The 21,102-nt window shown below is 36.7% G+C and overlaps 1 protein-coding gene across 1 annotated transcript in view; it reads left to right on the forward strand.

The window, feature by feature from the left end:
* The window catches only part of NRK (Nik related kinase), a 241,434-nt gene that overhangs the window by 83,948 nt on the left and 136,384 nt on the right, over positions 1–21,102 (forward strand). The window contains 3 exon segments of the mRNA XM_054576925.1: positions 19,494–19,550; positions 20,603–20,628; positions 20,630–20,675. Of these exon segments, the coding sequence (XP_054432900.1) occupies positions 19,494–19,550; positions 20,603–20,628; positions 20,630–20,675 (129 nt within the window).

A 21,102-nucleotide genomic window follows, 5' to 3' on the forward strand; every position in this document is an offset into this window, starting at 1 on the left:
GTTCTGTTTTCTAATTGTTTTAGATGAATATATATTATAAAACTATAAATTTCTCCAATAAAATTTTGATTTGGTACATTTTATCTTTTCACCTCTCCACACCCTCCCTTTTTTGTTTACTCCCTTAACACTTTGAGAAAACCTTCTCACTCAGCTTACCCTTGCTCTTCATTCTAGGCACCCACTACTTTCATTATGGCTGAGGAACGACCTCTCCTCAAACTCCTCAAACTTTGGCCCTTTCCTTCCTCATCTCAGTTTCCATCAACACTTCACTATCTATTTCTATACTTCAGTTGCCTAATATGATCATCTAACTCATGATAAAGTGTTAATGATAAATAGTAACTAAATGTGTTTTTCTCTCTGCTAACATTTGAATAACAGGGAGTTTAATGACTTTGTAAAATTGAGGATATAATGAATGATTTTTATACTTTGTAGAAGGTTGTGAGGTGGAGGAAGGGATTTTTGGAATAGTTGACCTTCTGTTGCGCCTAAGAAAAAAAGCTACTACCCTTCGCAACAGCATGGATGGAACTGGAGAGCATTATGCTAAGTGAAATAAGCCAGGGGGCAAAAGACAAATACCATATGATCTCACCTGTAAGTGGAACCTAACTAATAAAACAAACAAGCAAGAAAATATAACCAGCAACATTGAAAGAAAAAGAAACCAACAGAATCAAGAGGGAAGCTGGGGGAAGGGAAGGGTCAGGTCAAGGAACATGTATAAAGGACCCATGTACAAAGCCAAAGTGGGGAAGGATTGAGGGAGGGAGGTGTGTGAGAGGGGCAGGGGAAAGTGGTGGCAGGAAGGTGGAGACAAATGTATTTGAAAAAGAAAAAAAATAGTAAAATCATACCATATGAGCTGCATCTAATAATAATTAAACTTGAATAAGTTTAATGAGCTTGATGGCATGACAAAGAATTGCCCGAGGTGAAGATATAGATTACTTGATTCTGAATGTAGGTAGTCTTGAGCTTAGAATCAAGAACAGCTACAAAGCATTGTTACTACATATCACCTTATGGTGCTCAAATATGAAAGGCCCCATGAATTTACACAAAATATTTAAGCAGAAGTTTCTTGTCTTATGATAGGAATGAAAGCTCGGAGAATTTTAATCTCCTTACTCCGTGATGCTTGAGAATTAAAAGGTCATTCTTTGTACAGAGTCTATTTAAGGCAAAATTTTTAAATCCAGTGCAGCTAGCGTCTCCAGTGTATTAGTGGGATTATTGATGGTAGAAAAAACATACAAAATCCTTCACATTTATATTTTAAGGATTTTTTTGTGATTTTCATATATAATATTCACTAAGTCCAGTGGGAAATGTGAGGATATTTAACACTCATTTTAGAATACAAAATCAAACTCCTTAGCATTCTCTGTGTGTGTTTCCAACAAATGGTATTTTAATTTAATTTGTTATAAAGCATATATTGTAATTTTTAAAAGATGCATTTTAGAAATTGGATTTGCTGCTCCTGGCTCAAGACCTCATTAGCAAGACAATGTGGGATTTTGTTTGTTTGGCTGTTTCCTTTGAGTATATTTTATTGCTTATGCTATTACAGTTCTCCTATTTTTTTCCTTCCTTTTATCCCCCACCACCCCATACCCTCTACCCTCTAACATGCCCTCTCCCACCTTAGTTCATGTTCATAGGTCATGCATATAAGTTCTTTGGCTTCTCCATTTACTATAATATTCTTAAACTCCCGCAGTCTATTTTGTGCCTTCCAATTATGTTTCTTATTATCTGTAACTTTTCACCCCATTCTCCCACACCTTCCCCACTTATAATCTTTCATGTAATCTCCATTTCTGTGATTATGTTCCTGTTCTAGTTGTTTGCTTAGGTTTTTTTTTGTTTGTTTTCTTTAGGTTCAGTTGTTGATAGTTGTGAGTTTGTTGTCATTTTAATGTTCATAGTTTTTGATCTTCTTTTTCTAAGTTCCTTTAACATTTCATATGATAAGGGCTTGGTGATGATGAAATCCTTTAACTTTACCTTATCTGGGAAGTACTTTATCTGCCCTTTCATTCTAAATGATAGCTTTGCTGGATAGAGTAATCTTGGGTGTAGGTCCTTGCTTTTCATGGCTTGTTAAGGAGATCATAAAACAGCTTATATATAGTCAGTGAACCACAAGATGTCACCACTGAACAATTACTTTATCTCAAGATGACTTCTAAGTTTGATATATAAATGCTCAAAAATTGTGTTATCCCTTTTCAAAGGCAATGAGAGTCCTTACTAAAAAAATAGACTATGAAAGGGAAAATGGTAACTTTGCAGTAAAGAGACCTGGCAGACATCAGTTAAATCAAGTAATCAAGTTTAGTATCACTGGTGATCAGTCATGAACATCCTATGCATCCCTGACATGATGATGAGAAGAGCATTCAACTCTGTGATGTTCTTTCCTCAAACTAAGTCTATAGTTTCCTATAAACTCAGTCTAATCATGAGAATAATGTCAGACAAACCCAAAGTAAGTGATATACTAGTCAAAATATTTGACTAGTACTGTGGAAAAGTGTCAAGGTCATGAAAAAACAGGAAAGAAAACTGAGAAACTGTCACAAACTGGAAGAGCCTCAGGAGATATGAGAGTTAAGTGGACTGTGGAGTCCCAGTTTTGGTCCTACAAAAAGGACATTAGTGGAAAAACTGGAGAAATCCAAATAAAGACTACCGTGTAGTTAAGGGTATTGTGTGTTTATGTTACATGCCAATGAATGGGCTCTGATTCCTAGTGAACCTATGAATGAGGGATTTCCACAGTGTCCTGTCCTCAACATCCCTGTTCAGATCATGTAGACTCATGAATTCGACTTCCATTATTGAGTCAATAATTTTGGTCTTAAATTCTTTTCCTGCAGCACTTTTCCCAGCATTATTTTCTTTTCCAAAGAACTCAGCCTTGTTATATGTTTGAAGTAGGACAACTTCAGTTTTGTCATTTATTAATACAGTGATATTTCAGGCTTAATTTGCTCTAGGACCCACTTATAGTTCTTTCTGGGGGTTTAGGTTATCCATAGAGCTCTCTTCAGACGCCATGTTTCAAATGAATCATTTTTTTCCCTTTCTAGCCTTCTTCCCTTGGCAACTTTTGCATATGTACCTATTAATACATATCTATACCTTGGTCTCTAATGATACATCTTTTCTCTTCATAATTTTTCCTAATTCTTTAATTGCTACTTTTCCAAGTCTCAGTTTTCCTTTGATTTCTTGTATAGTAACAGTAGTATTGGATCAATGTTAATTTATTAGTTTTGACAATGGTACCATGATCACTCCGTGCTAGCTTTGAAACCATTCTCTAAGTCTAAAATTATTTCAAAATAAAAAAAATAAAATTAAAGATTCATAGGCAACTCTCTGAAGAAGTAGGTTAACAAGCAGCAATTTTCCAATTATCTATTATCTGGATATATTATACTTCTATGACAGCTTGCATAATTGTTAGGTATATTAACCCAGTACATGGTTCCAAGATCTGGAGTTTATTTCTTCTATAGATACAAGAGTATTTTTTTCAAACCCCACATTAGGATACCTTGTCTGACAAAATAGTTTTGTAAAAATTACAAGTGAGAGAATAAATCACAGACACAATGAGGGTAGAACCTAGGTGATTTTTGTTTGTTTGTTTTATGGCAATTGGTGACACCATTTAAAGACATTCAGTTATCTCACTAATGTGTGTCCATTTCTGACACATGGCCCCATTTACCCACAGTAGCTTGCTCATTAGAACTGAAGTAACCTTAAATGGTATGGGATTAAATCCTATCTGTTTAATCAGTGTGAAAAAATTGAGAAGTAGTGCCACTCATATGTAGCATGTAACATTGCTAATAATAGTGTTATCTTTCTTTTTGCACTTCTTTTATCACTGATCAGTTAGCTTTATTTTGATGAGAAAACTTGTAGGTGCCATCTATAAACTTTACTCATACACTTCAAAGCATATACTTTATAAAAGATTTGACAACAAACAAGCAATATAATTAAGGATCACTTTCCTGAAATCAAGGAACCTTGATCTTGTAGCTATTTACTTTTTGACAGTTTATCCAAGCTGTTAACAATACTACCGAGACGTACCAACACTTATTTGATCATTCTATAAGTTAAAAAAAATGATTTTGTCTTTCACATGAGAGCTGGGGGCAGTGACAGTCCTTTGGTTTGAATGTCCTTATATTAGTTTCCTACATCTGCGGTAACAAATCCACAAATTAGATGGATTATAATAACAGAAACATATTTTCTCATATGTCTTCACATTAGAAGTTTGAAGGGCCATTCTCCCTATGGATGCTCTAAGAAGGATTCCTTTCTTCCCTCTCCCTAGCTTTTAGTGGCTGACAACAATCCTTAGCACCCCTTGGCTTATATATAGGTCCACTGCTCTAATTTCTCTCTGTCTTCACATGGCCATCTTCCTTTTGTGTGAGTGTCTAGGTCTCCATGTCCAAATCTCTCACTTTTTTCTCTTATAAAGACACCAGTCATTGGCCATTGTAATCCAGCATGACCTCATTTAACTTGATTACCTCTGCAAAGGCCTTGTTTTCAAGCTCATGTTGTAAGATTATGGGAGGAACTGGATTTTGAAGAGACATTGTCTAACCCAGTAGAGCCCAAGAATGAAATATCCTGTTGGAAAACTAACAGATTAGGCATTGTTTAAGAGGAAGCCTTACTCATATCAACACCAAAATGATTTCTTTTTATGACTGCAGTTTTAAATACTTTAAAAGGTGCCATCACAAAATAAGAACTCTGATTCCAAAACTCTATATTTGTTTTTGAAAATTATAAATCTGTAACTTATAGTTACACTTAGGATAAAACTAAGTTCTTAAAACTTAGGATGTTTTTAATGAGAAACAATCCTTCAGAACTTTGTCCTTTCATAAATATATTTGTTTCATATGACTGAGGGCATACTAAATGGATTAGAGACCATTAAATTTGTTAGGTTACATTCTTAACCTGTGATCATTATGGAGAAACTCGTTTAGTGTATGAAGAGATATCCAGTTGAAAGACGTGTTTTCACATAATCAGGTGAAAAAATGCTCAATAGAATGTCTCCTTCTCTCCATCTCCAATCTGAAATTTTTACTTTTCATCTGGATACTTAGGTACCATATAAATCTAGATTAAATATACAAACAAAACAGTGACTTCAAATGACCAATTATGTCCAATATTTAATTAAAAAAAAAGAACTAAAACTGGGGTCAATATATAAGAGTAGGAAGATTCTAAGCTTACCTGCTCTCACAGACAAATCAAAACTACAGCTACATCTAGAATAACTATTTCTGGGAATGGCCTAAAGACTAGCAGAAAAGATTTTCTATGACTAAGGACAGAAAGGAAAACCATATTGAGAACGGTAGTAGGGACAAAGATGTGGCCTAGTCAAGACCAAACCCCCACAGCAGCAACCCCCAAGTGGGAAAGTTATCACAATCCCTGAAGAATGAGAGGTCTGAACCCCACATCGGGAACCCCAGCTTTGGGGACCTGCATTTGGAAGAGGGATCCCCACAATATCTGATTTGAAATCTAGTAGGGCTTTTGTCCAAGAGAGCCAAAAGGCTGTGGGAAACCAAGATTCCAGTCTTAAAGGAGCACACAAAATCAATCTGTCTCAGTTCTAGTGAAAAGACAGCATTTGAAAAGCATTTGAATCATTCATGAAAGAAATGAATTGATTAAGTTTGGGAATATACATTGACTAAGTATAGAGGGGCAGGAATCTGATGGAACTATCTTCAGGGACAAAAGTGATAATGGGTGACCTTTTTTAAAACTATTCTTCCCCTTAGCTGGTTCAGCACTGGCAGGCACCATTTCTGACACTCTCCATTATACATGCTATTTATCTTTGTCCAACCCCAGCATTTCCCTGAAGACCCACCCTACTCAAAAAACCCTCCCTAGATGATGCAGCTTCTGCACCACCTCATTTGGAAACAGGGTTCAGCCTGCACTGGCACCCCTCGATAGTAGCCCCCACTCCACCATATTCAGTGAGTTGCTTCAGCCAGCCCTGGCACCCTTCCAAGCATCTCTTGTTCTGCTGGTCCAGCTCCCACAACCAATATACCTGCAGGAGTTGAGTCAGAGCCTCATAGACAGCAGAGCCAAGGATAACCCAACATACCAGTATGCTTACAACACTCAGCTTGACCACAATGCAGCCAGATGGGAGACCAGCCCTGCCCACCTGTGTATCTGCAGCAGTCATGGCTAGACCACACAGCCACTCACCGTGGAACTTAACACCACCACCCAGACCATAGATGAGGCAACTATGACCCAACCACAACAAGAAGTCACACACAAAGGGTCATCCCAGATAACTTGGCTTCGATGACCTGGGGGAATTGTGCCACTATTTTAAGACTGGGAGATGTAGCTGACATATCTAATATATAGAAACAAACACAGAGAATTTGATAAAATGAAGAGACAAATAAATATGTTTCTAATGAAAACACAAAACAAAAAAAAAAAAACTACATTAAATGGAGACAAAACAGCTTACCAGAGAGACTTCAAGATAATGGTCATAATGATCATAAGGATGCTCACCAAATTAGAGAGAAGAATGGCTTAACATAGTAACAACTTCAAAAAAGATTTACAAAATGTTTTTAAGACTCAGAAATTAAGATTATAATAATAAGTGAAAAAAGACACTGGAAAGAATCAACACAGAATTAAATGATTCTTGAGAGTAGATAAGTGATCTGGGAGACAGAGTAGCAGAAGTCACCTACCATAACTGAAACAGGAAAAAATGAATATAATTTTTTAGAGTTTTTTTCTTTTAAAAATATATTTTATTGACTATGATATTACAGTTGTCCCAATTTTCCCACTTTAATCACCTCCACCTGGTACCCCACATTCCCTCCAGTAATCAGGTCTCCTTTATTTCATGCTCCTAGTAATGCACATAAGTTCCTTGGATACTCCATTTCTTTTTTTTTATTATATTTTTATTTTTTCTAATTTATAAATCATGTTTATTGTATTAGAGTTTTCTCAATTTTCACCCCTTTACCCCATCCACCCATCCCCCCCGCACTCCCACATTCAATTCCCACTCTGTTGTCCATATCCATGGGTCATCGATATATGTTTTTGTCTAGTCCCTTTCCCTTCTTTCCACCATTACCCCCTTTCCCCATCCCCTCTGGTCACTTTCAGACTGCTCCATGTTTCCATGCCTGTGGTTTATTTTGTTCATTAATTTATTTTGTTGAATAGAGTCCACTTATAGGTGAGATCATATGGTATTTGTCTTTCATCAACTGGCTTATTTAACTTAGCTTAATATTTTCCATGTTGTCGCAAAACGTAGGAGTTCCATCTCTCTTTCTTTGTTTCTTCTTTTTTAAATGCAGATTGATTTTATTAATTTTTAAATGTCAAAGTTAATTATAAAATATTAAAACATTTAAAACCATTATAAAGTCTCAGCAATTCAACCAACATGACACCAACACAGAAATAATCAAGTAGATCAATGAAATATAATGAGCATTCTAGAGAGAGATGTATATATCTGATCAATATATGTATAAGTTGACATTTCAAATCAATGTGCAAAATAAGGCTTATTCAACAAATAAGATACATGGACCACTATTAGTTGAATAAAAAAAATATAGAGCCCTACCCCACCCATGATACAAGAAATATTCAGGTGAGTTAAAAATCAATATGTAGAATCTAAGGAGTTTTAGAAGAAAATTGAACTAATATTTTTCATGACCTGAAGTAAAATATTCAAACCCAGAAGCTATAATGTAAATATTAACAATATGACTATATTAAACATTTAATAGTATATAGTAAATACATATAAAAAAGTTAAAGGACAAGAAATAGGATAGGGACATATTTGCGACACATCTAAAACATGGTTAATATGTGTTTTTGTTTTTGTTTTTTAGGGAAAAAAGTTCTAAAACCTTTAGTCAATAAATGAATAAAGAATATGAAAAAATCATTTAAAGCTTTTTTAAAAATAATAGAAATAGGCACAAAATATGCAAAAACAGGTTTAGTTTCAACAAATAGTAAAGGAACAATTAAAATAGCGTCATGTCTCAATCAGATTAATGAGTATTAAAAATATTGATAATATCAAGTATTGGTAACTCTGAAAGGAACTGGGTATTCATAGAAACTTTCTTCATCCTAAAGCAGTCCCTTTAGCATATTTTGCTATGTTGGTTTGGTGGAGGTGTATTCTTTTAGCATTCTTTTCTCTGGGAAACTCCTTATTTTGCCTTCCATTTTAATTGAGAGTCTTGCCAGGTAGAGTAGTCTTGGTTGCAGGCCTTTGCTTTCATCACTTGGAATATTTCTTGGCATTCCCTTCTGGCTTGCAGTGTTTCTGTTGAGAAGTCAGATGCTAGCCGTATAGGGGCTCCTTTATAAGTTATTACCTCTTTCTCCCTTGCTTCCTTTAGGATTTTCTCTTTGTCTTTGATATTAGCCATTTTAAAGATGATGTGTCTTGGAGTGGGCCTCATTGGATTCCTCTTGAAAAGGACCCTCTGTGCTTCCTGGACTTGTGTGACTTTTTATCTCCTCCAATTGGGAAAATTTTCCATCATTACTTTTTCAAACAGGTTCTCTATCCCTTGTTCCTCTTCTTCTCCTTCTGGTATCCATATTTTGCAGATATTATTATGTTTCAGCTTGTCCTGCATTTCCCTCAATGCCTCTTCATTCTTTTTGAGTCTTTTCTTCATTTTCTTGCTCTTTCTGGGAGGTTTTTTCTACCTTGCCCTCCAGCTTTCTGATTGTGTCCTCAGCTACATCTAGCCTGCTTATGATTCCTTTTACTGTGTTCTTCAATTCAGAAAGTATATTCTTCATTTCCTCTTGTCTTTTTTTGATACTTTCTATGTCATTTTTCATGCTAATATAGTTTGCAGTAAGTTCCTCATAGTTTCCCTGTAGTGTTTGGTATTTCTCTCTGAGCTCACTGAGCTCTTTGAGCTTCCTTAAAATCATTGTTTGGAACTCAATATCTGATAGTTGACATGCCTCCATTTCATTTAGTTATCTTTGTGGGGATTCCTCCTTTCCCTTCGAGTCGGGGGTATTTCTTTGACTTCCCATTATTTGTGTGACTCTTCTCTTTTGCTTCTGATTCTTAAGTTGATCTGTCTTGATTTCCTGACTTTGTGGTGTGACCTTCTATGGTTGGAGACCGCTGTTCTTACTTTCTGTATCTGCCTCTCATGTTGTCAGATGTCATCCCTGTCTGACCTTAGGCAGTCTGTTGAAGACATCCAGGCATTTACTGTATGTGGCTGTCTCCTTCAGCTGTTAATCTATTCATTCTGCACTCAGCAGGGAACCTTAGCCAGCTCAGGGTGGGACAGAGTCCCTCCTGTGGGTGGGGTTGTTTGGTCCTCTCATGCTGCTGCCTCATGTGGAGGAGTCTGCACTGGGATGCCGGCCACTACTCTGTTCTCTCCCTAAAGCATCCATCCCCAGTATCTCCTCAAGTTTCTCTAGACCCCTCTATCCCCCCTTATCCAGGGATCTATTGTCTGTGCCCCCCGCCACTCTGCACTCAGCATGTGGATTAGACAGCACAGGGTGGTGTGGAATACCACCTGGAGGTGGTGCTATTGGGTCCTCTGACACTGATGCTGCTCAGTGGGCATGATCTCTGCCTGATCAAGATGGCTGCTCCCTCATGGGGGATGAGCCAGCACCGAGATCCCACTGGCTACTCTCTCAGTTCTGCCCCCCAAAGACTCCTTCCCCAGTCTCTCCTCAGGTGTCTCTAGCCTCCTCTGTCCTCAACTTTGCTAGAGACTATGGCAGGTGGCTACAAATTAAAATGTATGTGTTGGCCCTTTAAACAGTTCTTTGTGTCTCCAGCTGCCTGTCTCTGGTAGAGAGCAACCCTGCCATTTTTCACAGCTGGCTGTTATCTCTGTACTATTTGGGCTCTGGTGCTATAGGCTCGAGATCCCTGCTTTTGGTCTAGACTGCGCTCTTCCCAGGGGGACCCAAATGGTCATTTCAATATCCTTCTGGTACTTCCGCCCTCATGTGCCCTGCCTGCCTTCTTGAGTCTATACTGCACCAGTTAGATTGCACTAAAGCCTATTCTCCTGTCTTCGAGGTTACAAGGCTTCTCTCTTGCTATAGTTCAGTTGTTTGTTCTAGGTGATTTCTCCACAATTTAGTTGCAATTCCATGTTGTTCCTTGGAGGAGGTCAATGTGACTTCCACTCACTCCTCTGCCATCTTCATCCTCTGGAGTTTGGCTGAAGTGTTTTTTTTTTTTGTTTGTTTGTTTCTTTTTGTTTGTTTGTTTCTTTCTTTCTTTCTTTTTAAATACATTTGTCTCTGCCTCCCCCCACCACTTTCCCTTGCCCCCTCCCTCCTTCCCTCCCTCAGCTCTTCCCCTTTGGTTTTGTCCATGAGTTCTTGCTATATGTTCCTTGACTTTCCCCTTCCCTTCCCTTTCCCTGCCCACCCCTCCCTCCTCCCCTGTTGTCTCTGTTGATTTCTTTTCCTTTCAATGTTGCTGGTCATATTTTCCTTGCATCTTTGTATTGTTGGTTAGGTTCTGCTTATAGGTGAGATCATATGGTATTTGTCTTTCTCCCCCTGGCTTATTTTGCTTAGCATAATGATATCCAGTTCCATCTATGCTGTTGCGAAGTTTAGTAGTTCTTTTTTCCTTTCTGCTGCGTAGTATTCCATTGTGTATATGTACCATGATTTTTTGATCCAATCATCTACTGATGGACACTTAGGTTGCTTCCAACACTCGGCTATTGTAAATTGTGCTGCTATGAACATTGGGGTGCATAGGTTCTTTTGTATTGGCGTTTTGGTGTGCTCTTCATTTCTTATACTGTTCTTAACATCACCTGTTCATTATCTTCCTACCAATTTGATTGTTTATTCCCTGTACCTGTTCCCTATTATCTCCCTTCTCCCTCCAAACTGATAGCCCTCTGAATGATCTACTTATCTATAATTCTGTTTCCGTTCTATTTGCATGCTTAGTTTGCTTTGGAGACTCAGTTGATGATAGTTTGCATATGTTGCCTTTTTTTATGTTCATAATTTTGATCTTATTTTTCTTAAATAAGTCCCTGTAAGATTTCATATACGGCTTGGTGATGATCTACTCCTCTTACTTTACCTTGTCTCGGAAGCAGTTTATCTGCCCTTTAATTCTAAATGATAGCTTTGCTGGATAGAGTAATCTAGGTTGCAGGTCCTTGCTTTTTATCACTTTGAGTAATTTTTGCCAGTCCCTTCTAGCTTGCAAAGTTTTTTTTGTTTGTTTGTTTTAGAAATCAGCTGACAGTCATGTGGGTACTCCTTTGTAGGTAACTCTTTGATTTTTTTTCTTGCTCCTTTTAATATTCTGTTTTTATCTTTAACCTTTGGCATTTTAACATGATGTGTCTTGATGTCGTCTTCTTTGGATCGTTCTTGTTTGGGACTGTGCTTCCTAGACTTGTATGCCTATTTCCTCCAACAAATTAGGGAGGTTTTCTTTCATTGTTTTTTCAAATATGTTTTCAATTTCTTACTCTTCCTCTTCTCCTTTTGGTACCCCTATTATTTGAATGTCAGTCCATTTGAAGTTGTCCCAGAGGCTCATTATTCTATCCTCATTTTTTGGATTCTTTTTTCTTCTTGATGTTCTGACTGATTTTTTTTCCCTTATGTTCCAAATCATTGATTTGATTCTCACCTTCATCCACTCCATTGTTGATTCCCTATAAATTTTTATTTATTTCATTTAACATAACCTTCATTTGTGACTGGTCCCTTTTCATGCCATTGAAGTACCCAATGAGTTCCTTGTACATACTAATAATCATTGTTTTGAACTCTGCGTGGGATAGATTGCTTATCTCCATGTTGTTTAGTCCCTTTTCTGGAGTTTTTTTCTGTTCTTTCATTTGAGTCATGTTTCTTTGTCTCCTCACTTTGTCAACCTCCCTGTGTTTTATTCTATGTATTAGGTAGAGCTTCTTTGACTCTGTCTTAGTAGCCTATTTTAGGAAAGTACATTCATAAGTTGGGTGGTGCAGAAACTTAGGTAATTGCCAGGGTGGGGCAAACTGTGTGAACCAGGCTAATGGAATCTCAGATATGGTGTTGCCTCTGTGACTCTGTGTTGAGGATGGCTCAGAACTGGGACAATGGCAGCTGCCTGGCCTCTGGAGTTTTGTCTGTAAAAAAACTGTACCATGGCACTCACCCTGGTGCCAGATACTTAAGTTTTTCCCCATTTGCCACTGGTGCCCTTCCAGATGCTGCCCTGGTGCTAGAACCCAGAGGGAGTGAGTCTATGTAAATCCTGATTCTTTTGCAGGTCCTTAAGAGGAGATGTGTGAGAATCCATCAGTTTCTTCTGCCACCTCAACCCCTGCTGGTTTTTACAGCTAAAAGTTATGGGGATTTGTCTTTCTGGCATTGGAACCCTGGGCTGGGTGGTATGGTGTAAGGTTGGGATCCCTCACTCTTGAGGTATCCCTCCTGATTTTTATCCACTACACATGGGTTTAGGGCTGCCCATTCCATGTCTCTGCATCTCCACCCCTCCTACCCATATGAATGGATGTGATTTATTTAATTCCTTGGTTGTCAGCCTTCCATACAGCTCAATTTTCTAATGATTCTGGATGATAGTTGTTTTGTAGTTTAGTTGTTATTTTTCTGTGGTTGTATGAGGAGTAGAGTCAGGAGGTAAGCCATATTTACCTATACCTCCATAATGTGATTTTCTTAGGCCCCTGGGGGCGCACCGCCTCTGGCCTTAATGGCTTTTCTCTTTTCTCTGTCAAAAACAAGGGGTAAGGTCAACATCAGTGTTCTGTATGCATGTAGGTCACTGTGAGGCTGCATGGTTGCATGTAGCTGGAGCAGGAGTCAGTGTGCATGGATACATGGAGGCTAGACTAGTGTAAGCTAGTTGATTGAGGGGAAGGGACAAAAAGAACTTCTAAAAATAATGACATTTTAAGGGACATCTTGGAAAACATAGAGTTCCCAGAAAGAGAAGAGGAGAGAGAAGAGAGAGAGAGAGAGAGAGAGAGAGAGAGAGAGAGAGAGAGAACACAGGAGAGAAAACTTATTTGAAGAAATAATGACTAAAATTTTTCTTAAACTGGTGAAGGGAATAGGCATCAAAGTCCACAAATCACAGAATCAGAAAAAAAAAGGTGACACAGAGATTGAAAACATGAAATATCATAATTAAAACGTCAAAAATTAAAGATAAAAGCAACTTGTTACCTAGAAGGGATCCCCATAAATTTATAAGCTGACTTTTCAGCAGAAACTTTGCAGGCCAGCAGGTAGTGGCACAGTGTACTCAAAGTAATGAAAGGGAAAAAAACCTACAATCAAGAATACTCTACTCAACAAGGTTATTATTCAGAATTGAAGGAGAGATAGAAATTCCAAAATAGAGCTAAAGAAGTTTACCACCACTAAACCTGATACAAAAAATATATATATATAAAGTGAATTTTTAAGTATATTGTAGTGATTATTTTACTACAGTTGTCCTAAATTTTCCCACAGTTTCCCCCTCCGCCTGCCTGCCCCTTTCACTGCAGAAATCCCCTTACTTAGTTCATGTTTATGGGTCATGTATGTAAGTTATTTGGCTTCTCCATTTCTTATACTGTTCTTAACATTTCCCTGTCTCTTTTGTACCTACCATTTCTGCTTCTTAATTTCTGCACCAATTCCTCATTCTCCCCCTTCCTCTCCCAGCTGATAACCCTCCAAATGATCTCCATACCTATGATTCTGCTACTGTTATGGTTTGCTTAGTTTTCTTTTGTTTCTTTTTTTTTTTTAGATTCATTCATTGGTAGTTGTGAATTTGTTGCCTTTTTAATGTTCATAGTTTTGATCTTCTTTTTCTTAAATAAATCCATTTAACATTTCCTGCAATAATGGCTTGGTGATGATGAACTCCTTTAGTTTTACCTTGTCTGGGAAGCATTTTATCTGTCCTTCCATTCTAAATGGTAGCTTCTTTGCTGGATAGACTAATCTAGGTTATAGTTCCTTGCTTTCCATTACTTTGAATACTTCTTTCCAGTCTCTTCTTATCTGCAAATTTATTTTGTAAAATCAGCTGATAGTCTTATAGGTACTCCTTTGTATGTAACTCTCTCCTTTTCTCTTGCTGCTTTTAATATTCTCTCTTTATCTTTAACCTTTGCCATTTTAATTATGATGTGTCTTGGTGTGGTCCTCTTTGGGTCCAACTTGTTTGGGGCTCTCTGTGCCTCCTGGACTTGTATGTCTATTCCCTTCACCAAATTAGAGAAGTTTTCTTTCATTATTTTTTCAAATAAGTTTTCAATTTCTTGCTCTTCTTCTTCTGGAATCTCTATGATTCAGATGTTGACATATTTGGAGATGTCCCAAAGTCTTTTTATAGCATCTTCAATTTTTTGAATTCTTGTTTCTTCTGTTCTGGTTGAATGATTATTTCTTCCTTTGGTTTGCAGGCCAGCACTCAGTCGACTGAGCCACACCAGCTTCTTCCTTATGTCCCAAATTGTTGATTTGAATCTCAGTTACATTCCGTGAACTGTTGGTTCCCTGTAGACTTTTCTTTATTTTACTTGATGTATTCTTTGCTTCTCCCTTTATTTTGTTGCCATACTCAGTGAGTTCTTTGAGCATCCTGGTCACCAGTGTTTTGAACTCTGCCTCTGATAGGTTGGCTCTTTTATGTTTAGTTATTTTCCTTTGGTTATGTTATGTTCTTTCATTTGGGACATATTTCTGTGACTCCTCTATTTGGCCGCTTCACTATGTTTGTTTCTGTGTATTAGGTACAGCTGCTTTAATTCCCTATAAAAGGCAACTGTAAATTGTGTGGGGTGGAGCCTTACATAATCACCAGGGTATAGGGCAACCCGCTTTACTACTTTATGGCTCTGTGTGTAGGGAGGGATTGGAAAGAAGACTGTGCCACTGCCTGAATTCTGGGGGTTTGCCCAGTACTTGACCCATTTCCAGTCATTTCATTCACTCCCCATATGCAACTGGTGCCCTTCCAGCTGTTACCCTTCCAGCTGTTGCCCTGGTGTTGTATCCCAGAGTGAGTGGGTTTGTGTATGTTTTAAGACCATGTGGTCCCTTTACGCTGAGTTTCCTGAACATCCAGCAGTTTCTTCTGCAGTCCCAACCCCCACTGGTTTTTACAACCACAGGTTATGGGAATTTATCTTCCTGGCATGGGAGAAGGGGGATAATAGGGGACAGGTACAGGGAATAAACAATCAAATTGGTAGGAAGGTAATAAACAGGAGATGTTAAGAACAGTATAAGAAATGAAGAGCACACCAAAACGCCAATACAAAAGAACCTATGCACCCCAATGTTCATAGCAGCACAATTTACAATAGCCAAGTCTTGGAAGCAACCTAAATGCCCATCAGTAGATGATTGGATCAAAAAATCATGGTACATATACACAATGGAATACTACGCAGCAGAAAGAAAAAAAAGAACTACTAAACTTCGCAACAGCATAGATGGAACTGGATATCATTATGCTAAGCTAAATAAGCCAGGGGATGAAAGACAAATACCATATGATCTCACCTATAAGCGGAACCTAACCAACAATACAAAGATGCAAGGAAAATAAGACCAGCAACACTGATAGGAAAAGAAATCAACAAAGACAAGAGGGAAGGGGGGGGCGGGGAAAAGGAAGGGAAGGGGAAAGTCAAGGAACATATAGCAAGGACTCATGGACAAAACCAAAGGGGAAGAGCTGAGGGAGGGAAGGCGGGAGGGGGCAAGGGAAAGTGGTGGGGGGGAGGCAGAGACAAATGTATTTGAAAAAATAAATTAAAATTAAATTAAAAAAATAAAAAAATAAAGAACAGATACTTACTCTTCTGAAAGTCCACCAAAAAATTAAAGAGGAAAGGATGGTTTCAAAAATATTTTTTGATGTCTGTGTTAGCCTGATACCAAAACCTGACAAAGACACTACAAAACAGAAAAATTACAGGCCAATATCCTTGATGAACATAGATACAGTAATTCTCAAAAAATATTAGCAAACTGAATTGAACAATCATACATGAAAATGATCATCAGCTTGGTCAAGCAGGATGTAATTCATGAGTATGAAGATGGTTCAGTATCCACTAACCAGTCATCATCATTTGCCACAATAACAAACAAAGGAAAAAAACATATAATTATTGAATACCTCAACAGATGCAGAAAACAACATCAGACATCATATAACTTCCATATATGATAAAAAAACTCTCAACAAAGTGGGTGTAGAGGGAACATATCACAACATAACAAAGGCCATATATGACATACCCACAGCTAACATTATTCTCAATAGTAAAAAAGTGAAAACTTTTCCTCTAAGGTTAGGAAGAAGACCAGTATGTCCACTCTCATGACTGTTACTCAACATCATATTGGAAACTCTAGCCTCAGCAATCAGACAAGAAACAGAGATAAAAGGCATCCAAACTGGAAAGGGAGAAGTGAAACTGTCACTATTTTCAGATGACATGATGCAATATATAAAAATCCCTAAAGACTCAATGGAAAACTGTTACAACTAGTAAACAAATTTAGTAAAATTGCATGATATAAAGTGAATATACAGAAATCACTTGTGTCTCTGTATACTAATAACAAACTCTCTAAGTAAACAATTTAATTACAATTACATTTAAAATAATAAAGTACATAGAATTCAATTTAACCAAGGAGTTAAAAGATATATCCTCCTTTGGAGTTTTCAGTTCTGAAAACTATAACACATTGATGAAAGAAATTGAAGATGACACAAATAAATGGAAGGACATACTTTTCTGGATTGGAAGGATTAATATATATATAATATTAGTACTACTCAAAGCCATATACAGATTAAATGTAGTCTTTATCAAAATAACAATGATACTTTTCACAGAAATAAAAATAAATCCTCATATTTGTATGTAACACAGTACACCCCAAATAGCCAAAGCAATCATGAGAAAGACGAATAGAGCTGGAGGCATCATGTTCAAAGTATATTATACTACAAAATATGGAAGTGAAAGAAGTATGATACTGGCACAAAAATATATATAGATCAATAAAACATAATAGGGACCCCAGAAATAAATCCACACTTATATGATCAATTAATCTACAATAAAGTGGGCAAGGATACGTAATGGAGAAAAAACCTGTTCAAGAAATGGTGTTGGAAGAACTGGACAGCTATATGCAAAATCAATTAAATGGACTACTTTCCCCATATACAAAAATAAACTCAAAATGGATTAAAGACTTAAAAGTGAGACCTGATACCATAACATTCCTAGAAGAAAACACAGGTATTAAACTCTTAAACATCAGCCTTAGAAATAGTTTTTGAATATGACTTCTCAGGCAAAGAAAAAAAAGCAAAAACTATCAAATAAGACTATATATAACTAAAAATGTTCTTTTTTTAAAGATTTTATTTATTTGTTGTTAGAAAGGGGAAGGGACAGAGAAAGAGAGAGAGAGAAACATCAATGTGTGGTTGTCTCTCACGGGCGTCCTACTGGGGACCTGGCCTGCGAACCAGGCATGTGCCCTGACTGTGAATTGAACTGGCAACCCTTTAGCTCGCAGGCTGGCGCTCAATCCACTGAGCCATACCAGCTAGGGCTAACTAAAAATCTTTTGCACAGTGAAGAAAAACATCAACAATGTGAAATTGCCATCTACTGAATGGGAGAAGATAGTTGCAAATGGTATCAGGGGTTGATATTCAAAATATATAAAGAATTTTTTTTTAAGTCAACATAAAAAAAAAAAAACAGCCCTGTGTGGTGTGGCTCAGTGGATTGAGCACCAGCCTGTGAACCAAAGGATTGCAGGTTCAATCCACAGTCAGGGCACATGCCTAGATTGAGGGTCTGGTGCCCAGTAGGGGCCTGCGAGAGGCAACCACATACTGATGTTTCCTCTCTTTCTCCCTCCCTTGCCCTCTCTCTAAAAATAAATAAAATCTAAAATAAACAAATGACATGATGAAAAAATAGACAGGGTATCTGAATAGACAATTTTTCAAAGTAGACGTACAGATGGTGAACAGACACATGAAAAGATGTTCAACATCACTAATCTTCAGGGAAATGAAAATCAACATGACAATGACGTGTAACTTCATTGTCAAAATGGCGATTATCAAAAATGACAACAAATAACAAGTGTTAGTGAGAATCTGGAGCAAAGAGAATTTTTGTGCAGTGTCAATGGGATTGTCAATTGGTGCAGCCACTACATAAAATGTTTGGAGGTTCCTCAACAAATAAATTCCAAAGAAATTAGAAGAAAGCAAATAATAAAGTAAACTCTCTGAAGTAAACTCCCATTCAGCTTCTGGGTATTTACCTGAAGAAAACAACAACAACAAAAAAACTAAGTAGAGAAGATACATGCACCTCTATGCTTATGGCAACATTCTTTACAATATCCAAGATATAAATATGGAAGTAACCTAATTTTCCATCAATAGATGAATGGATAAATATGTGGCACATATGTATATATGTGCATACATATATATGCACATATATGCATATATATGCATATATAAGTGGACTTTTTGGCCAACCTTGTGTATATATACACATACACACATACACATATATAATAGAATATTACTCAGCCATGAGAAAGAATGGAATATTACCATTTGTAACAACATGGATAGATGTAAATGGGTGTTATGCTAGTGAAATAAGTCAAACAAAGACAATGCCATATGATTTCACCTATATGTAGAATCTATTGAACAAAATAAATTAATAAACACAAGAGAAACTGGCCGATAAATACAGAGAATGAACTGATGGTTGCTAGAGTAGAGGCTGTTTGGAGGACTGGGTGAAAAAGAAGAAGGGGTTTAAGACATAAAAACTCCTAATTTTAAAAGAAATAGTCATAGGTATGTAATGTACAATATAGAGAACATAATCAATAATATTATAATAAATTTGCATGATAACATATGGTGATTAGACATCATGGTGATCACTTCATAAAGTATATAAATGTAAATTTGCTATGTTGTACACCTGAACTAATATTGATATAATATTAAGTGTCAACAATACTGTAATAAAAAAGAAAAAAGCAAACCTACTCCATAAGCTTGCTTGATTTTTTGAGTGAAATAGTTGGCATTTCTTGGAAATGTTCAAAATTTAATATTTTTGCTCTATATGTAATACTTTACATTTACTCTATACAATATTTTATATTTTATGATTGGTTATAGTGTTTGATCTTACTTAATTTTATTATTTTTCATTTTTCTGCTTGATTGCTTGATTGTATAGCCAGAATTTGATCTTTATTACTATCCTGTGTTTCAGGGTCTCCATGAAAAGACTGGTGTATTTACAGCCGTTAAAGTGATGAATGCTTATAAGGTAATACGAATCTATATTTCTATCTATTTCTAGTTGATTATATTTTCTAGGGGTAGTAAAGAGATTTCTTCTAGTATTAAGTTAACTTTCGTGTGTTCTATCACATTCTTTTCCCTCTCCAACTATTCCTTTTGAGAATTGAGGCTGTTAGTTTCCAATGACAGGTAGAAGGAAAGAACTTGTCAGAGATATGCATTTTTCTTGTATTGTCTGACAGATGAGCAAGAGAGACAGTTTAATTGGCACTGTTCCTGCTAACATTCATAAAGTTGTGTCACGTTTTATAACATCGTCATAGAATTTGCTAAGTACTGATTTCCCTCTTCTTTCTTTAGCATGAGTGCCTCACTTTCTCAATATAATATTGGCATGAACATAGTAAAATCAAAAACTTTTCACTTCATTATACTTTAAATGAAAATTCTCAAATATTATGTTTGAAAAGCTATACATATTCACTTAATGGTTTTTAATACCATAAACTATTGTTTTAAAATTTGTGCAGGCAGTGAACTGCTGAAACTATGTAAAGCATTTCATGACTTTTGTTTTGCCAGTAAATGTCAAATGTGGCAAACCAATGTGAGTTTCAAGGGATTTTGAGATTTTGTGTATTTATTTTGTCCTACAAACCATGATTTTTCAATAACCAGCCTAATACTATTTGCTTGTTACTCTCTAAAATACTCATTTCTTTGTATGAACTTGACAGACCTTGACCCACAATTAATTTACATTTTAGATGCTTTAACTGTTGAAATATTTAAAAATAATATTCAGCCCACAGATAGAGTCAATTACCTTGTTTTGAATGGAAAATAACACTTTATTAAGTCTCCTCATTAGTGTGAGAGTTCCATCTGTTTTTATCAATTTGGTGCCAAGTATCTGCATATATAAGAATTCAATTTTTAAATGAAAACCATTAGCAGAAATTGAAAGTGGAATAACATTGTTATTTTTCCATTTAGTACTAAAAGAGCACAAATTATAAAGAATAAATTTTTTTCAGAGTGTACTAGTGGTTATAATATTTTGTTCTTGGTTTACAGACCCCTTTACCTGAAATAGGAAGGCGAGCAAGTGAATAAATATCAAGTATCTGTTGGATGGAGGAGATACAGTGTGAGGAATGAAAGTCCTCGTTAGCCCCCAAGTAGTCTTCCCTTTAGTTTTTCTTTTTTTTTCTTCAAGAAGCTTCTGGGTTTTTTTAAATTTATTTATTTTTAAAATATGGTATTTATTTATTTTTTCAAGGAGGTAAAGGGAGGAAGAGAGGGAAAGAAACATCAATGTGTGGTTGCCTTTCAAGTGCCCCCCACTGGGGACCTGGCCCGCAATCCAGGCATGTGCCCTGACTAGGAATCGAACCAGTGACCCTTTGGTTCACAGTCCAGTGCTCAATCCACTGAGCCACACCAGCTAAGGCTTTTTAAATTTATTTTTATTGTACTTTTTTCATTACCATTTAGTCCACTTATACTCCCTTCCCCACAGCAATCACCACTGTGTTGTCCATGTCCATGAGTCCTCTTTCCTTTCTGTTCAATTC

Source organism: Pteronotus mesoamericanus, unplaced genomic scaffold, assembly GCF_021234165.1.
Source record: "Pteronotus mesoamericanus isolate MK-2021 breed Mesoamerican mustached bat unplaced genomic scaffold, CSHL_Meso_final contig_37, whole genome shotgun sequence".
NCBI classification, from domain to species: domain Eukaryota; kingdom Metazoa; phylum Chordata; class Mammalia; order Chiroptera; family Mormoopidae; genus Pteronotus; species Pteronotus mesoamericanus.